The sequence below is a fragment of the Pseudophryne corroboree genome, chromosome 4, assembly GCF_028390025.1.
Source record: "Pseudophryne corroboree isolate aPseCor3 chromosome 4, aPseCor3.hap2, whole genome shotgun sequence".
NCBI classification, from domain to species: Eukaryota; Metazoa; Chordata; class Amphibia; order Anura; family Myobatrachidae; genus Pseudophryne; species Pseudophryne corroboree.
Window position 1 is genome coordinate 879,980,004 of NC_086447.1, and position 19,412 is coordinate 879,999,415.

Below are 19,412 nucleotides of genomic sequence, written 5' to 3' on the forward strand. Positions count from 1 at the left end.
GCTCTGTAAGGGGGCGGCGGCATGCTGCCGGGGTGAGCGACCCCCTGTGGCGGGGAACGTTCTATCCCCTCAGGAGCTTGTCAGCGGAGATAGTGGCTCAGACCCCGCAGGGCGGACACTACTCCCCCCTTAGTCCCACGAAGTAGGAAGGCTGTTGACAGCAGCCTCCCTGTAAAATAATAAACTCTAAAAATAAACTTTTACCAGAGAAACTCTGGAGAGCTCCCCTTGCTGTGACCGACTCCTCCGGGCACATTTTCTAAACTGAGTCTGGTAGGAGGGGCATAGAGGGAGGAGCCAGCCCACACTCTCAAACTCTTAAAGTGCCAATGGCTACTAGTGGACCCATCTATAGCCCCATGGTACTAATGTGGACCCCAGCATCCTCTGGGACGTAAGAGAAACGGTCAGTTGCCACCCACAAATGGTTTCTTCCTGTCAATCTCCTTGCGAACACCCGTGCAAATGGATCCTTTGCACAATCCTGTTGCTGACTGGCGAACCCCATTGCAGCCTTCTGTCGCGCCTCCGAATTGCTGTGCATACGTAGTTTGGATTTGATCGCCCACTGTGCGAAAATGCACAGCAGCGGTCAGATCTGAATGACCCCCATAGTTGCAGGGGAATATTCTGCCCCAGGGCCTGATTCAGCATGGAATGCAGGTACGTTTGCATTCGCATGCTGTGCCTTTTGAAGTGTGCACACGCACAGAAGCTGCACTGGGTGTGCACACACTGTGAGATGCAATGGCTTCTCACATCTGCAAAAGCATCTGCCTGATTGACAGGCAAAGGCGTTCGTGGGGTGGGCATCGTGGCGGAGTTTAAGGGGCATTGCGGTGGCGTTGGGGGGGGCGCAGTCCAGACAACGCAGGCGCATCCGGTTCGTTTATGGGGCGAGCTGTGGCGGCTGCGTAACGTCACACACAGCTGCTGCGACCCGAAACATGGCTTGTAGCCGTCGGCCTTCGCAGCTAGGCTGCGCAGGCAGGGGGCAACCCTAAACATGCGGAAGCATCACCGCCGTGCAATGTTTTCATATTTGTTCTCGGGAAGGGGGAGGAGGACAGGCAGGGCCCGGCATGCGGGGCGGGCTTGCCCTGTGCTGGGTGTCCCCCCCCCGCATGTTAAGAGTACTGGATTGTAGATGTGCAATTGTTTGCACATCTACGATCCATGCTGAATTAGGCCCCCAGCTGGTAGTATCCCATTAATTCTTCAATAAATTAATATTTATATGTACTAGTGACTGTCTATGCTGCACAGTAATCCAGCTATTTATATAGAGAACATTACACACTATGATATGTGTGTTTTTGATCCATCTGTATGTGGTATATTTATGAATTAATGAATCTTTACTGTTTGTAGACGTCTATGTTAAATTAATTTTTATATTATTTATATTGCACATGGTATTAAGATTCATAGCCTTTTCTATGTGCACACCTTTGCACAGTTACCTTTTTATCCACATTATAGCCTTTGTAGATTACTAGGTGGCTATCCTAATTTTACCAGTGGCATATCTGTGCATACAGATATAAAAAATTGTGGCATTTACACGTTATATTATTTGGACAGATATTTCACATAAAATAATTTTTGACAGTATGAGCCCTTCTAAACTACATTCCATAATTCTGCTGGTGCTTATTGTTAACCTCCTAGATTTTGCACCAATAAGACATATAAACCGATGGGAGGTAGCCTAACAGATAATGGGAGTGGAAGCTGTGATGCCAGTGAAAATGGAGTGAACAGTGGAGAAGAGGGCAATCTGCAGTCTTGGAAAAGAGCAGATACTGTAGGTCCAGGAGACTATGGAGTTATTTTTCATCTGACCCTACTCCTCTAACCCATACACAATCCTGCAATCAGCAATGAATGACTGGGGTGTTCGTTGGGCCAAATCTCTACCATTATAACAAAAACAACACTGTGCTTCTGAGAGACCCAATACAGTACTTCAAGCATAAAAAGTAAATGAGGATGGGTGATCTTACCGTCTCATATTCCTTGCCAAATGCCGCCATATCCTTCTGAAAAATGACTAGAGACTCTAAGAGATTCTTTTTAAATTGGGGTTGAGCACGAATAAGCTCATCTTGGACAGAAGCCTGAAAGGTAAATACAACATACTGCTGTTATTAATCAAACAAAACAAATCTTTTTCGTGGGAAAAATACAGCATTCTTCATGGAGAAAGGAAAAAAAAAAAAAATTCCTAGCCCAGTTTCTAGAGATAAAAAAAGGCACAATTGGGAGATGCTGCGGCCAGCAGGGGAAGAGGACGTGCCCTGGAGTATCTCTGCACGGCGTCTGCTATATTATAGCCTTCCACTGCTGCTGGCCCCCATATTGCACCTTGCTCTCCTTTTCTCCTGGTCCACTATCAGGGGGGCACCTCTCCGGGAGCTGGCGGCCGCTGACGGAGCTTTAGAGCCTCGCGGTCTACCATCCCTCCACAAGCCAGGACCTCGAGTAGACCCGTGACCTGCCACGGACATCCAGGGCGGCGGAGCGGAATTACCCGTTACGCCTGCGCCTGTTACACCCCCTCGCCCTGCTCCCCGGAGTGCGACCACTGACCTAACTTGTGCCTCCCTGACCCCACCGAGATGCTGGGCAGACTGGAGGGAGCTCTGATCAGGCTGCACCACAGATCACCACACATGAGAGCCGGTAAGCTGGGGCTCCCTGCTGCAGACAGTCAGCTGTGATCACTGGAAGGTCCGTGATCCCTGTTGATTATTCTCTCTGGCCAGACTGGAACCTGCTGAATGGGACCTGAGCCCCCATAGCCCCTTCTATATATTTCCTCAATTTCTGCATTTGTTTTCTGAGGAAACTGGCTTTTACACACAATACATCTAATAATACACTTGATTCACTGAACTCCCTATGCTGGATGAACCTTATATTGCGACTCATATTATCATATATCTCAAGTTGTCTATCGCCACAACCACTGTTGTGTCTATTTTTCTATTCTGATTATGGACAAATTTGTGGCCAAAATCGCCACGGGGCACTCGTAGCAATCAGTCGGGCAGAGGCCGTGACAACTCTTCTGTGATAGTCCTCCTTCGCCTTCATTGGGATCACGTCCTAGCCCCCGCGGCCAACCTGTGTCCGTATCTGTAATGGATTTTGCGAAATCCTGCACGACGAATGAGATAACAGATATCCTGTCTGCGTTACTAGATCAAAAATTGGCTCCTCTAAAAGACTCGCTTGACTCTGCTCTCACTCAATTGAACCAACATGCTCAGCGACTCTCAGAGGCTGAACAGAGAATATCTGATTTGGAAGATGATCTCACAATGGCTAAGACGGCTCTCTCTGACGAAGAAAACTTTGTTGCATCTATTCAGGATAAGCTTGAGGACCTTGACAAGCCAGCTCTGCTTCTCTCTCCTCGGTCCCACGATGCAGGGAGCCTGTTGCCAACAGGACTCCTTGAAAATAAAAAACCTAACAAAATTCTTTTTCCACAGAAAACTCTGGAGAGCTCTCTGCAGTGCACCCATTCTCCTCTGGGCACAAGATCTAACTGAGGTCTGGAGGAGGGGCAAAGAGGGAGGAGCCAGTGCACACCCATAGTCAAAGTTCTTTTTAGGTGCCCTATCTCCTGCGGGCTGTCTATACCCCATGGTCCTTACGGAGTCCCCAGCATCCTCTAGGACGTAAGAGAAATAATGTGCACCTTATCTGCCTACCGGAGTCTGTGAAACCTCGTGACCTCATGACACTCGTTTCTCAGTGGCTGCCCAGGGAGCTGGGCTGAGTTTCAGATTCTGGATCCGTTGTAGTGGAACGTATACACCGTATAGGCCCTGATCGACAATCCACAAGAGACAGTCATCATGAGAGTCCTCAACTACGCTGACAAGGTCACGTTATTAGATGCCTACAGAAAATGTGCCAACTTGAGATATTAGGATGCTAAATTGTTACTATTGCAAGACTTTTCTTACATGGTTGCTTCCAAACGGAGAGAATTCTCACCTATCTGCAAGAGTCTTTTTGAACTAGGCCACCATTTTGCACTTCTCTATCCGGCTAAATTGAGAGTCACACATGTGGGGAAGGCCTACTTTTGAGAATCCGAAAACGGCCAAGAACTTTGTCGACTCACTATCCTCGCAATCCTCTACCGGGATGGACGATGAGGACTGATACCCAATGTCCATACATATTTTTGTCTTCCTGAACAGTTCCCATTCAGGTTCTTAGTAATTACTATAAGTGGGTCATACCACTGGTGGATATATTCTTGGACTGTCCATATCCATGTTGGTACATTTTAACTGTACCCAAATGCGTCTTCCTAAATATTTTGTCTCTCTGTAACTGTTTACTCTATTGTTTTAATATTTACTTGAATTGTTCCCTACTTTTTCTGACTTCTTCTATCTCTTTTCTTCTTCAGCTCTACTTCTCCCCTCCCTTTCCCTTATCTGTTATTATTATTATGTTTGATTATTGAACTTTTTTTTTGTTCGATTCACCAATTCACTCATGTTCTAGGTTGGAATTTATTAGGCTTATCGGTGGACCGCTCCATAGACCTCACTTCTTTGGTTCGTATAATACTTGAAATATCTTTGAGTTGGGTTATTGATCTAGTTGTTATTCAAACACACTGTATGTCATTGTTACCATTGTTATGTTTATTTTTATGCTGCTTTGGTCTAGGTATTTTACTCGCTGGCCCGCTTGCTGGGACGGGCTGGATGGGTCTGCTTTTGCAAGTCAAATGGGTTTTTTGGCCTAGAGTAGGTATAGGTTAGATGTCAATGACTGCTCCCACCTCCACTGAAGTACAGTCAACTATTAAATTTGTAACTTGGAATGTAGAGGGTTTAAACACCCCGATCAAAAGAAGAAAGATTCTCTCTTATCTTAAACGTTTAAAGCCTGATGTAGCCCTCTCACAGGAAACCCACTGGAAAAATATGGATCCCAATGTAGTGAGAGATTCCTGGGTAGGGGAATTTAAATCGGCCTCCTATTCAGCCAAACAAAGGGGTGTACTAATTATTTTTAATAAACGTCTCACATATCAAATAAATGATAGTTTGTGTGACCCTGAAGGCCGGTATTTATTTATAAAAATCACTATTCATGGAGTTCTTTACACCATAGCTACTATTTATGCACCTAATGGTCCCAACTCACTCTTTTTTTTTTATCTTTACACCAAGTTACAAGATTGGGCGGAGGGGGACATTATTTTAGGCGGGGACTTTAATACTGTCCAATCTCCTGGTTTGGATAGATCCACCTCTGCTAGATCACATATTTCTACACCACCCCAGTCTCTGTCTTTAGTGACTGATTCACTACAGCTTTGCGACCCCTGGAGATGCCAACATCCTGACTCCCGCGAGTTCACATTCTACTCCCACCCACATCATTCCTCCTCTCGTCTTGATTATTGGCTGATCACTGACACTCTTTTACAGCGTGTGGCCAAAACTAAAATAGAACCCATATCATTATCTGACCATGCACCGGTTTGGTTTACCCTTAACCAACACTCCCCTGTCTCTCAGTCATATAATTAAAGATTTCCAGCTTATCGTGTGAAATCCTCTGATTTTTGCACACATCTGGAACAAACGTTTCGGAATTATGTAAAAGACAATATTACACATGTAGAGGATATCAATTTGTTTTGGTCAGCTTCAAAACCGGTGATTCGAGGCCATATTATGGAGTATGTTTCCAGGAGACGCAAGCTACTCGCTACCCAATTACATGACCTTGCTTGTAATCTGACCAAGACTTATGATGCACTTTTATTACAGGATTCACCCGACAACCGGCAGGCCTATCTTGCTGCTAAACAGCTGTACGACTCATTGTGTACTGAACGGGTGAGATTTTCATATGAATTTCCATGGAATACATTTTTCAGAGGGTGAAATAAGTCGGGTAAATTATTGGCAAATCTGGTTCGGTCGTACTCCACTCCTTCTCGTATCCCTCATTTAATTACTGATTCGTCTGCAGTCATTTTTTATACACCCTCAATTTCTGAGGCCTTCTTACAATATTATAAAACTCTTTATGAAGCCCCCCTGTATCCTCCAAATCTAGGAATGCAATTCCTTGAGAGGGCGAGACTGCCTATCTTAACGGAAGAGGAAAGAAAATCCATAACGGAACCGGAATTACTTTCCTTGATCAAATCGCTACAAAATGGCAAATCTCCTGGCCCGGATGGGTTTGGAGCGGAGTACTATCGAATCCTTGCCCCCCATTTAATAACCCATTTATTATCTCTTTTTAATGCATTGTTCGAGGGTAAATCTCCTCCTATTGGATTTAGTGAAGCCAGAATTGTGTTATTTCCACAATAAAAGATAATAAAAGATCCCCGATATACTCAGTCTTATTGACCTATTTCATTATTGAATCAGGATTTGAAGCTTTTTACAAAATTGCAGCACAACTTCAACCTATATTGAACAGGGTCTTACATCCTGCACAAACAGGGTTTGTCAAAGGCAGAACCTCAGTTCATAATATTCGTACGTTGATTGCAGCAATGTATAGTGCACAACAATCAGCCTGCCCGAACACTCTTACTGTAAGTTGCGACGCCGATAAGGCGTTTGACCGAGTCTCCTGGTCCCATTTACTTCGTATTGTTCATGTTCAACAATTTGGTGTGGAATTCATCCATCTATTTAGAATGTTATATGCACTACCCCAGGCACACTTAACTATAAATGGACTAAACTCGTCTGCTTTTACGTTAGGTAGAGGGACGCGCCAGGGCTGTCCTCTCTCCCCCTTGCTATTTAATCTGGCCCTTGACCCGTTGATACGTAATTTTATACAAGATCACACATGACAAGGTATTATGGTCGGTAACAACAACGTCAAGGTTTCTGCTTTTGCTGATGACCTTTTATTATATTTTGCTGACCCTAAACAGGCATTTCCATCATTACTAACTACACTACATGATTATAATTTTATTTCAGGATTCTTTATTAATTTTGATAAGAAGGAGGCACTAGCATTGGGAAAAGAGGCGACTCTGGATTGGGGTAACTCGTTCCCCTTCAAATGGGCTTCCCAATATTTAAAATATTTAGGCCTACGCATCCCACCAATCCTCACTGACCTATACACTGTAAATTTCTCTCACTACATCACTCAAACGATGGATGACTTTTGAAATGGCAACACCTCCTTATCTCTTATCTAGGCAGGTGCCATTTATACAAAATGGTCTCCTTCCCCCGACTACTTTATCCGATCCAGATGCTCCCATTTTTATTGTCCAAACGTGATGTCCATACTATTAACAAAGCCCTTACTAAATTTATTTGGGCAAACAAACGTCCCCGCATAGCACTTTTCAAATTAAAACAACCTCCGTCACTTGGTGGTGTCAATCTCCCTTGTCCTGAGGACTACTCCCTAGCCTCCAATTATAGATATGCTTTGTATTGGATAGGGGATGGGAATGCACATGTTATATCTGCCTCCCCTGCAGTGCACATGGTTTTGCCCAACTGCTAACAAAGTTCCAGCTGCGATCAACTCAGAATTACCCCCAGGGGATGGTGACAACTTTGTTGATCGAGCTTTGGAACAAGCTCTCTCACCTCGGCATGCTTTGATACATGTATTGCATTTTGCTGATGACCCTCCACTTCCTGACCGACTCCATAATCCATTGTTATATGCCCCATGTAAAGCTTGGCATATACTTAGGAAATGCTTAGGCCTTTCCCTTACGGATTCTTTATTTCAGCCTTTGTTGTTTAACCCGCAATTTCAGGGAGGAGAGGATAACGAGGTTGTTCGTAGTTGGCATCTCCAGGGCCTTTCTTTATTATTTAAATTTTTGAATGTAGAATGCTCAGCGATCTTAACTCTTTCTGCGAGGTACACTGGGCTCCACAAGGATTGGACAATGGGGTGTAGAGTAGGATCTTGATCCGAGGCACCAACAGGCTCAAAGCTTAGACTGTTCCCAGAATGCACAGCGCCGCCTTCTCTATAACCCTGCCTCCCTGCTCAGTTTTTAGTTAACCAGCCCAATGCAGTAGCAGGAAAAGAGACGACAACGGTTAGTAGCCACATACACCACACTCTCACGACAAGAGAAGTGTCTGCGGCTAATGCCATACCAACCCAAAGAAGCTAAGTGCGTCAGGGTGGGCGCCTTGTGGAGCCCAGTGTACCTCGCAGAAAGAGATTTAACAAAGGTAAGTTCTTACCATAAATCTCGTTTTCTGCTGCGGGGTACACTGGGCTCCACAAGGATTGGACAATGGGGATGTCCTAAAGCAGTTCCTTATGGGAGGGGACGCACTGTAGCGGGCACAAGAACCCGGCGTCCAAAGGAAGCATCCTGGGAAGCGGCAGTATCGAAGGCATAGAACCTTATGAACCTTATCAAGGGTCGCACCACGTTGGGCCGCCCAAGAAGGTCCAACAGACCGAGTAGAATGGGCCGTAATGTGAGCAGGAGCTGACAGACCAGCCTTCACATAAGCATGTGCAATCACCATTCTAATCCATCTGGCCAGGGTCTGCTTGTGAGCAGGCCAGCCACGTTTGTGAAATCCAAACAAAACAAAGAGAGAATCAGATTTTCGAATGGAAGCAGTTCTCTTCACGCAGATACGGAGAGCCCGTACCACATCCAAAGACCGCTCTTTGGGAGACAAATCAGGAGAGACAATGGCCGGAACCACAATCTCCTGATTAAGGTGGAACGAAGAAACCACCTTAGGTAAATATCCGGGACGAGTCCTAAGAACCGCCCGGTCACGGTGAAAAATCAGATATGGGGAACTACAAGACAAGGCACCCAGATCCGACACTCTTCTAGCAGAGGCAATAGCCAGCAAGAACACCACCTTAAGGGAAAGCCACTTAAGGTCAGCTGAACCCAGGGGTTCAAACGGAGGCTCCTGCAACGCCTCCAAAACCACCGACAAGTCCCAAGGAGCCACAGGCGGGACATAGGGAGGTTGGATACGCAACACACCCTGAGTGAAAGTATGAACATCAGGTAAAGTCGCAATTTTTCTCTGAAAACACACCGACAAGGCCTAAATATGAACCTTGAGGGAGGCCAGACGCAGGCCTAAATCTAGGCCCTGCTGCAGAAAAGCCAAAAGTTTGGCTGTACTAAACTTGGAAGCGTCATAATTATTAGATGCGCACCAAACAAAGTAGGAATGCCAGACCCTATAGTAAATCCAAGCAGAAGCCGGTTTCCGGGCCCGCAACATAGTTTTAATGACCTCTTCAGAAAAACCCTTAGCCCTCAAGACGGAAGCTTCAAGAGCCACGCCGTCAAAGACAGCCGGGCTAGATCCTGGTAGACACAGGGGCCCTGAACAAGGAGGTCTGGGCGTTGTGGAAGCAGAAGTGGACGCTCTACCCATAGGCCTTGCAGGTCTGAGAACCAGGGCCGTCTGGGCCACGCCGGAGCTATGAGAAGCAGATTTCCTTTTTCTTGCTTGAACTTCCGAATTACCCTGGGCAGGAGTGACACTGGAGGGAACACGTACGGCAGCCGAAACCTCCACGGCACCGCCAGCGCATCCACGAATGCTGCTTGAGGATCCCTTGTCCTTGCTCTGAAGACCGGAACCTTGTGATTGTGTCGAGACGCCATCAGATCTACATCTGGAAGACCCCACTTTTCCACTAGGAGTTGAAGCACTTCTGGATGGAGGCTCCACTCGCCGGCATGCACATCCTGACGACTGAGAAAGTCCGCTTCCCAATTCAGGACTCCCGGAATGAATACTGCCGATATGGCCGGTAGATGGCGTTCCGCCCAACGTAGAATCCGTGAGACTTCCTTCATTGCCAAACGGCTTCGAGTGCCGCCTTGATGATTTATGTAAGCCACTGTGGTGGCGTTGTCTGACTGTATTTGAACAGGATGGTTCTCAATTAAATGCTGGGCCAGGTTCAATGCATTGAAGACCGCCCACAATTCCAGAATGTTGACCGAGAGGAGAGATTCCTCCTTGGTCCACCGACCCTGAAGGGAGTGTTGCTCCAGCACCGCGCCCCAACCTCTTAGACTGGCATCTGTCGTCAACAGGACCCAGTTGGATATCCAGAAGGGATGGCCCCTGCACAACTGTTGGTCTTGGAGCCACAAAAGTAGCGACAGACGGACCTCCGGAGTCAATGAGATCATGTGAGACCTGATCCGGTGAGGCAGGCCGTCCCACTTGGCTAGAATCAGCCTCTGGAGGGGGCGAGAATGGAATTGAGCATACTCCACCATGTCGAATGCTGAGACCATGAGGCCCAGCACCTGCATCGCCGAATGTATCGACACTTGCGGACGAGAAAGGAAACAACGAATCCTGTCCTGAAGCTTCAGGCCTTTCTCCTGAGACAAGAACAACCGCTGGTTGTGAGTGTCCAATAGCGCTCCCAGGTGCACCATGCTCTGAGCAGGGACCAGGGAGGATTTCTTCCAGTTGATGAGCCACCCGTGGGCTTGTAGAAACCGGACCGTCATATCCAGATGACACTGGAAAAGTTCTGGGGAATTTGCCAGGATTAACAAATCGTCCAGGTACGGCAGTATCCTGACCCCTTGACGGCGGAGTACCACCGTCAACACCGCCATTACTTTGGTGAAAACTCGCGGAGCCGTTGTTAAACCAAAAGATAACGCCCGAAACTGGTAATGAAGGTTGCCAATAGCGAACCTCAGGTATTGCTGATGTGACGCTGCTATAGGAATATGCAGGTAAGCATCCTGTATATCCAGGGAGACCATGTAGTCCCCAGGTTCCAAGGCCAGAACTATAGAGCGAAGGGTTTCCATACGGAACTTGGAAACCTTCACAAACTTGTTCAATGCCTTGAGGTTGAGAATGGGCCGGGAGGACCCATTCGGTTTCAGGACTAGAAACAGCGGAGAATAGTACCCCCGGCCCCTCTGAGCAAGAGGCACCTGTACTACAACTCCTGTATCCAGGAGGGTCTGTACCACCGAATGCAGAGTGTTTGCCTTTGTCTGGTCCGACGGGACATCTGTCTGGCAAAATCGATGAGGGGGTCGGTTTTTGAAGGCTATGGCGTAACCTCGAGTGACGACTTCCCGTACCCAGGCATCTGAAGTGGTCTTCAACCATTCCTGGGTATACCCTAGAAGCCGGCCCCCCACCCTGGGATCCCCCAGGGGGAGTCCCGCCCCGTCATGCGGCAGGCTTATCGGTCTTGGAAGCTGGCTGAAGGGCAGCCCAGGCTCTTTTGGGCTTCGGCTTACTAGGTTTGGAAGTGCGGGCCTGCTTGTGGTACGCCTGACCTTTTGCTTTAACTGAAGGGTGAAAGGGGCGAAAGGACGTACCTTTAGCCTTCGACACAGAAGGAGCGGTATTTGGTAGACAGGCAGTTTTGGCAGTAGCCAAGTCAGCCACTATCTTAATTAAGTCCTCCCCAAACAGAATATCACCCTTGAAAGGGAGTACCTCCAGGGTTTTTCTAGAGTCCAGATCCACAGATCAGGATCTCAGCCACAATATCCGGCGAGCCAGGACTGACGTAGTAGAGGCCTTGGCTGCTAGGATACCAGCATCCGAAGCCGCCTCTTTAATATAGTGAGAAGCTGTGACAATATATGACAAGCATTGTCTAGCATGGTCAGAGGAGATTTCAGTATCTAACTCCAAGGCCCACGCTTCAATAACCTCGGCAGGCCATGTAGCTGCAATAGGGGCCTTTGCGCAGCACACGTGAGGGTGTAAATTGCTTTCAGACAACCCTCCACACGCTTATCCGTAGGCTCTTTTAGAGATGTGGTGGTAGTGACAGGCAGAGTTAAGGAAACCACCATCCTGGGCACATGTGAGTCCACTGGAGGCGTTTCCCAATTCTTAGACAGCTCTGGCGCGAGGGGATAGCGAGCCAGCATCTTCTTGTGAGGCACAAACTTCGTACCCGGGTTTTCCCAGGGTTCCTGACGTATATCCACTAGGTGGTCAGAGTGAGGTAAAACTTGTTTAACCACCTTCTGATGCTTGAACCTATCTGGTTTCTTAGGAGGGACGGATGGCTCGGGATCATCCGTAATCTGTAGAATTAACTTAATATCCTCGAAAAGATCAGGAACATCCACATGTGATCTACCCTCCCCATCAGCCGTCTGAGTCAGAACCTGTGGGGTCAGTATACGTGCCGTCTTCATCGGACGAGGTGTCAGTGACAGCAGTGTATTGTGAGGAGACAAGCGCTCGCTTAGAGGACCCCTTGGACTTAGGCGAGCGATGGTCAGACTTTTTAGTAGTCAGGGACTGGTTCAACTTCTTTAACTGAGCAGATAAATTGTCCGCCCACGGCGGGTTAGCTGCAGGGACCAAATACGGTTGTACCGGCATTGGGGATCCCATAGGGGGTGTTAGTTTATGAACTAGTGTATGCAGAAGCGTGGAAAAAGCGGCCCACGATGGGTCAGTATGTGCCTCCGTTGCCACAGTTCCACTGGGGGGCAAGGAGCCCCCAGAACCAGAGCCCACAGCTGCTATATTCTACTCATATGAGTCTTTGGCTTCTGCAACACCGGCAGTGTGTTCAGCCCCAGAACCGTTACCCTCAGAAGCCGACATGATATAACTTGCAGTATGAGGTAACACAGTACAATTATCAGCAGCACTATATCGTTAAACCCAAACCCCTGCGCAGTGTAGTCAGAACTAGCAGAGATAAAGGAGAGATATGGTGACTAAATCACAGAGAAAAATACGTAATACAGTATATCTTTGTGAAAATCCTATATTAGATAAAACCTGACGCACCAAGCCCCCTCAGGTTATAGAATATAGGGATAACAAGTTGAGTGAAAGACACGAAATGGACACCACTCAGCTATCAAATGCACACACAGATAGTCACAGTTTGTACAATGGAGAGGTTATTACTGACAATAATACTGCACTGGACTAGCTTACACAGCTATATAACAAATGATATAACAGTACACAGTAAGAACTGGATGTATATCACAGGGTAATTGTACTAGAAAACCCTGACTAAATGCACTCTTTCTTACTAACACTGACTAAAATAGGCAGGTAGAATACTTAAGTGTCATGTAAAGTCACAGCACTGACAACCAGGCGGCTTTACATAGGAGGATTTGCCCAAGCAGTCCCAGGAACAGTGAGCTGAGGGATAATGGCACTGCAGACACTGACAGGGAGTGAGGAAAAGACAGATATGCAGCTCCAGGACGGGAACACTTGCTAGAAATGGCGCCCTGGGGCTGGGGGAGGGGCTTCAGGTCTAAGCCCTGGTGATCTAGTGGGATCGCCTGTATCCACAGTGTCCACCGCCAGCGCGCGCGGCCCGCCTCCCACTGACCGCGACGGATCGTGATAAAGAGCGGGTCCCGCAAGCGGGACCCACTTACCACCTCCCGAAGCGCGGCCACGCAATCCTGGAGAGCCCCAGCCGTGTGTGTCTAACGTGAAGAAAACCGGAGCCTCCGCTGTAGGTACCCGGCAACCAGGGCTCGGGAGTGTACAGCGCCGCTGGGGAGAGCTGGAGCTAGAGCAGTGAATATCACAATACATTTACCACCGCTGCTGCCCTTGAAGTCTTCACTTTTTACCTCATAAAAAGCTTTTCTTAGGGCTGCCTGGAGCAGCCCCTCTGTTCAGTGCCTGCTTACTGCAGCACCAACTGACAAAACTGAGCTCCTGTGCAGGGAGGCGGGGTTATAGAGGAGGCGGCGCTGTGCATTCTGGGAACAGTCAAAGCTTTGAGCCTGTTGGTGCCTCGGATCAAGATCCTATTCTACACCCCATTGTCCAATCCTTGTGGAGCCCAGTGTACCCTGCAGCAGAAAAGAAAAATACCCCACTCTTCATTTTCCTCTTTTTGCCTATTTTCAAGTCCGAAGCTTTATTACTAGCAAATTATCACGGCTGCGCTCCCCTGATCTCAACTTTCCCCTAGATGGCCTGGTACGGCAGTGCCCAGGAGCCCCATATAATACTACTTTAATTTACTCTCACATTAGGCGGAGGTTGGATCTATCTAAGCTCACAACTGGGACGGCCAAATGGATGGACACCTTCCCAGACACTGATCTTCTAACATAGGCGTGCGCATGGGGGGTGCCTGGTGCGCACAGGCACCCCCTAATGTCCGGCACCCCCTCACACATACCAGCAGCTTATGCGTGCTGATTCTTCCTCTCCCACCGCCTGCACTGCAGCCATGGTCAGCCCTATAATTTCACGCTGTACACAGCCGAGTAGGGCGGCACGCCTAGAGGGCGCTCTAGACGCGACAAAGTAGCCAGCATCGTGTATAATAACACAGCAGCTGCCAGCCTTTTCACTGCTGGCGCTGCTGTCCCCCCATCTCACGATGCCGCCCTTTTAGATGTAAATGAGATGCATGACATCACTCCGCTCTCCATAAGAAGTGCAAAATGAGCTGGGATGGACGCCGCTTGAAAGGAATGAAGACGTGTTTGAGTACAGCGCGGGGGTTGCCTGTCAGCTTCCCGCAGTCTAGTGGGGCAGTATGGAGCCTTTAGGTTAGTTGAATGCAGGGATGGACTGGCCACTGCATCTACTGGGAAGATTCCCAGTAGCCGATGCACAAGTGAGGCCACCTGTCTGCCATGTGTTTTTTTTTTTCACATGCCATGACAGGCAGCCGAGGGTGAGCAGTGCGGCCGGGCTGTGTTAAATGACAGGCAGCCAGTGGAGACAGTACACCTAGGGCTGACTCTCAGTGGCTGGGATGACTACAGTACACAGGGTGCAGGTGGGCAGAGCTAAGCAGCCAGGACAGCCAGCTGGGTTGAGAAGCCGGGAGACCGAGGTGCGGGACACAGGTGGAGCAGAGAGGAGAAGGGAAGCTGGATTCATCTGAAGTACGGGAGAACAGGGCTGATCAGAGTGGTACAGCTGGAGCTAATGATTGTGGCTGCAGCCTGCTTCTCACACACAGGCAGATGTCTGCCTGAGATTGTGAGTAAAGAAGCAGCTCAGGGCTGAGATCATGAGCACCAGCGATCCCCTTTGTCAGCCTCAGGCACTGATCATTAGATTAATAGGCCCTACACATTGGCCGATCCGCCGCCGAGCTGCCCGACGGCGGATACGGCCGACGGGCGACCCGGCGGCGGGGGGGCAGTGACGGGGGGAGTGAAGTTTCTTCACTCCCCCCGTCACGCGGCTCCATTGAAGTGCAGACAAATATGGACGAGATTGTCCATATTGGCCTGCATGCACAGCCAACGGGGGACCAGCGATGAACGAGCAGTACACAGAATGCAGTCAGCACACTAATCTGCAGGCCCTGGTATTACGTAGCAGGCTGCAGAATTCTCATTTTGTCTCTATGTCCCTGCTGGTGCCCAATGAGGACCTCCATATTCTGTGCGGCTCTCTCCCCCGTCTTGGAGCCCCCTTCACACACACACCTAGACATTTCAGCAGCCTCCACTTTGATGTATGGCCCGCAATACTTGCATATGTTGAAAACTAAATTAAGACAAATATAAACATTGTCATTAATGAACACAAAAAACATAATGATGTATGACTCACAAATACAGTTTTAAATGGTTAGTTGTTATTAAGTTTATGCAGATAATCATTTGATCAATCTACATTTCAGCTGTTTATATAAATACAGTACACTTACTGCTTTGGATTGTAATTTGATAAAAGAATATCTCAGTGTATCAGCGATTTCTGATTCTTCTCTTGATAACTCAAATTCAAATCTATTTAAAATTGCATATGCTTCCTATAAAAGAAGGTATTAATATGAATCGACTGTGCAGCTTTATTTAAAGAAAAGTAAACTATAACTGATTAAAATATTCTATTGTAAGAAAAATATTCTCACTTTTATTAGTCCTATAGTCATGTCGATGCGAATCTCATTTTCTCTAATCGTCGTCAAAGCCTCCATTACAAATCGTACATCATCCAAGTCAACAATAGGATGGGATAATCTTTTTAAATATTCAGTCATAAATACTGAATTATCCTCCAGTTTTGCATAGTATTCCTTATGTATGCATCTGCACAATACTATTTTCCAAGATTTTGCTTCAAAAGCTAAAGCTAATTTCACAGGAGCTAAAATGTGGTGGGGAAGACAGAATGATTCTTATCATTATAAAACAGTTTGTGATAACACATATAATAATAATAATAATAATAATAATAATAATACTAATAATGACTAGCTGATGTGCCCAGTTTTCAGGTTTGCCGGGCTGAGCATTTTACTGCGTTTTACCCCCATAGGAGTTGAAAAATTCCTGCTTAGTGGGTGGCTGCAAATAACTGTCAAAGCTTCCAGACCACCCAGCAGGTCACATCGTCCAGGTCACCAAACAGGTGCACAGGTACAGTTCACCAACTGTCATATTTTCCAGAGCACAATGGTGATGCATTGTAAATGGCAGGCGGACGTTTTGCAACATATCTTCAAAACAAAGTAACCAATTACAATGCCAATATTTTTCTGCAAATCTAAGGACCAAGCCTCTTAATTTGGTATATGAGGTGCCCTGATCAGACAACATCAGAGAAAGATGTTACTCAATTATAGTCGTCCTTCTGCTATTAATAATGGCCCTCATTCCGAGTTGTTCGCTCGGAGTTTTTCATCGCATCGCAGTGAGAATTCTCTTAGTGCGCATGCGCAATGTTCGCACTGCGACTGCGCCAAGTAACTTTACTATGAAGAAAGTAAGTTTACTCACGGCATTTTCATCGCTCCGACGTTCGCATTGTGATTGACAGGAAATGGGTGTTACTGGGCGGATGCACGGCGTTTTAGGGGCGTGTGGATGGAAACGCTACCGTTTCCGGAAAAAACGCAGGAGTGGCCGGAGAAACGGTGGGAGTGCCTGGGCGAACGCTGGGTGTGTTTATGACGTCAGCCAGGAACGAAAAGCACTGAACTGATCGCACAGGCAGAGTAAGTCTGAAGCTACTCAGAAACTGCTAACTCGTTTGTAATCGCAATATTGCGCGTACGTCGGTCGCAATTTTAAGAAGCTAAGATTCACTCCCAGTAGGCGGCGGCTTAGCGTGTGTAACTCTGCTACATTCGCCTTGCGAGCGAACAACTCGGAATGAGGGCCAATAATAATAATAATAATCATAAAAATTGAGTTGTTGGTTTACAGCAATACTGACCACAACCATCTTAAAACAGACATATAGAACCAACCAAGGGACTGATTCAGAATCAAAAACAATGTCGATGTTCACGTAGTTAAGTGATTTTTTGCTACTGAAAATCCCTAAAAACTCCTATGGCACATGTGTTACACAGTGTATGCACAAAGGTGCTATTGCAATTGAGATGCACAGGCATTTACAAATGCACAAAGTGGGCGTCTCAGTTCTACACATTCATATGCAGGAATGTAAACCAAGGAAGGGTTTGTAGCGGCATCTGCAAAAAGTTGCAAATGAGCGACCGTACTGTCACTTAACAGATATCCTTTTCTTATCCATTAAGTGACAATAAAATCGTTAGATGATTTATTTGTTATATTATGGATTATACCGTATACTGGGTCTGTTTCATTGTAAGATGCTATTAGCATTGCTGCTGCGCGATGCAAAAATATGATAATGCCACAGGAGGCATCTAAAAAGAAAATACGCCTCCTGCGGACAACGCAGGTCTGGGTGCTATGCCCGAAGATGGAGTATCAGATCACCATTGCAACCATCTACGTAATGGTGCCCATACACTTGTGCGATTGAGCGCGATGCGATATCGTGTTTCAATTTCCCTTGAAGCTCCCCGTGTGATAAATCGCATCAAAAGTGATTTATTTATGTATTCGATGCGCATACAATCATGCGATTTATCACATGCCCCTTGCAACCAGAAATCGGGTGATTGAATGAGATCGCATTGCATGCTGCCCAAAGCACCCCAGATTTATCTGTGAGATCTGTTGAAATTTACCCGCGCATCGCATTGGGGGACACATTCGATGTGCATACAATCCTGCGATTTATCGCACCAATGCGGTCGAAATCGAAGGATTGTACCAGATATCTCACAAGTGTATGGGCACCATAAGACTAGGCTACTCAGACTACTCAGAATGACTGCTGGAACTCCTCTTCCACGGCCAGGAAATCTGCATTGAATGACGCAGTTCCTGGTCTCAGCATGCCCGTTTTGAAAAACGGTCCCTGTCGTCGCCCACAATCAGCCGCAGCCTGTCAATTAGGCCATCTCATATGAGTTTCACAGTTGTGCCAATACAAGTGGTTGCAAACGTAGATGCAGTCCCGCAGCCACAGAGGCCATGTTTAGCCAGAGTACAGAAGGAGCCAGTCTATCTGCCATAGGCTGGAGCAAGTGTTGATGGAGAGCATGATGATTGCGCAAATGATGGATTACTTAGACCAACCGGCGGAATTACACTATTCTTGGCATGCACATTCTGGCACAAGTCTGTACGCAAGGAGAAAGCTGACACTAGCATTTGCATATTATTGCAACTGCCTCTACCTCTGAATTAGGTCCATACTTTTACCTACTGATCACCATTATATAATTTTCTCGTTTTATCATTTGAGATGGTAACATTAAATAAAATTCGGTTAAATAAACTAATTGAAGAGTAATGGTAAAACTTGGCGCCGTAACAAGGCTTTAGGGCGCCTTGTGCCGATCATGTTCCCTGAGAGCATGACGTCATGCCGCCGGGAAGTACACACCCAGAGACTGTAGATGCTGCAGTGTGCATGTCTGGAGCGTCCCCTGATAACGTGATGTAATGCTGCCGGGAAATAAACCCCTGAGGACTGTACATGATGCAGTGTGCATGTCTGTAGCATCTCCTGAGAGCATGATGTCATGTCACCGGGAAAAGCAGCTCCAGGGACTGTACATGATGCAGTGTGCATGTCTGGAGCGTCCCCTGAGAACATGACGTCATGCCACCGGGAAGAGCAGCTCCAGGGACTGTAGTGTACATGATGCAGTGTGCATGTCTGGAGCGTCCCCTGAGAACATGATATCATGCAGCCGAGAAGAGCAGTTCCAGGGACTGTACATTATGCAGTGTGAATGTCTGGAGCTTCCCCTGAGCACACAACATCATGCCTCCCGGAAGAAAAGCTCCAGGGACTGTACACGCTGCAGTGTGTATGTTTGGAACATCCAGTGAGAGCATGACATGCCGCCGGGAAGTACACACCCAGAGACTGTAGATACTGCAGTGTGCATGTCTGGAGCGTCCCCTGATAACGTGATGTCATGCTGCCGTGAAAAAACCCCTGGGGACTGTACATGATGCAGTGTGCATGTCTGGAGCGTCCCCTGAGAACATGACGTCAAGCCGCCGGGAAGAGCAGCTCCAGGGACTGTACATGATGCAGTGTGCA

At 47.3% G+C, this 19,412-nt stretch overlaps 1 protein-coding gene across 1 annotated transcript in view; it reads right to left on the reverse strand.

Annotated features, from left to right (window-relative positions):
• The window catches only part of DNAH8 (dynein axonemal heavy chain 8), a 1,853,457-nt gene that overhangs the window by 1,052,967 nt on the left and 781,078 nt on the right, over positions 1-19,412 (reverse strand). Inside the window, exons 29-31 of the mRNA XM_063918852.1 lie at positions 15,886-16,121; positions 15,679-15,783; positions 2,007-2,120 (exon numbers count right to left, since the gene is read on the reverse strand). Coding sequence (XP_063774922.1) covers positions 2,007-2,120; positions 15,679-15,783; positions 15,886-16,121 — 455 coding nt within the window. The remainder of the gene's footprint in view (positions 1-2,006; positions 2,121-15,678; positions 15,784-15,885; positions 16,122-19,412) is intronic.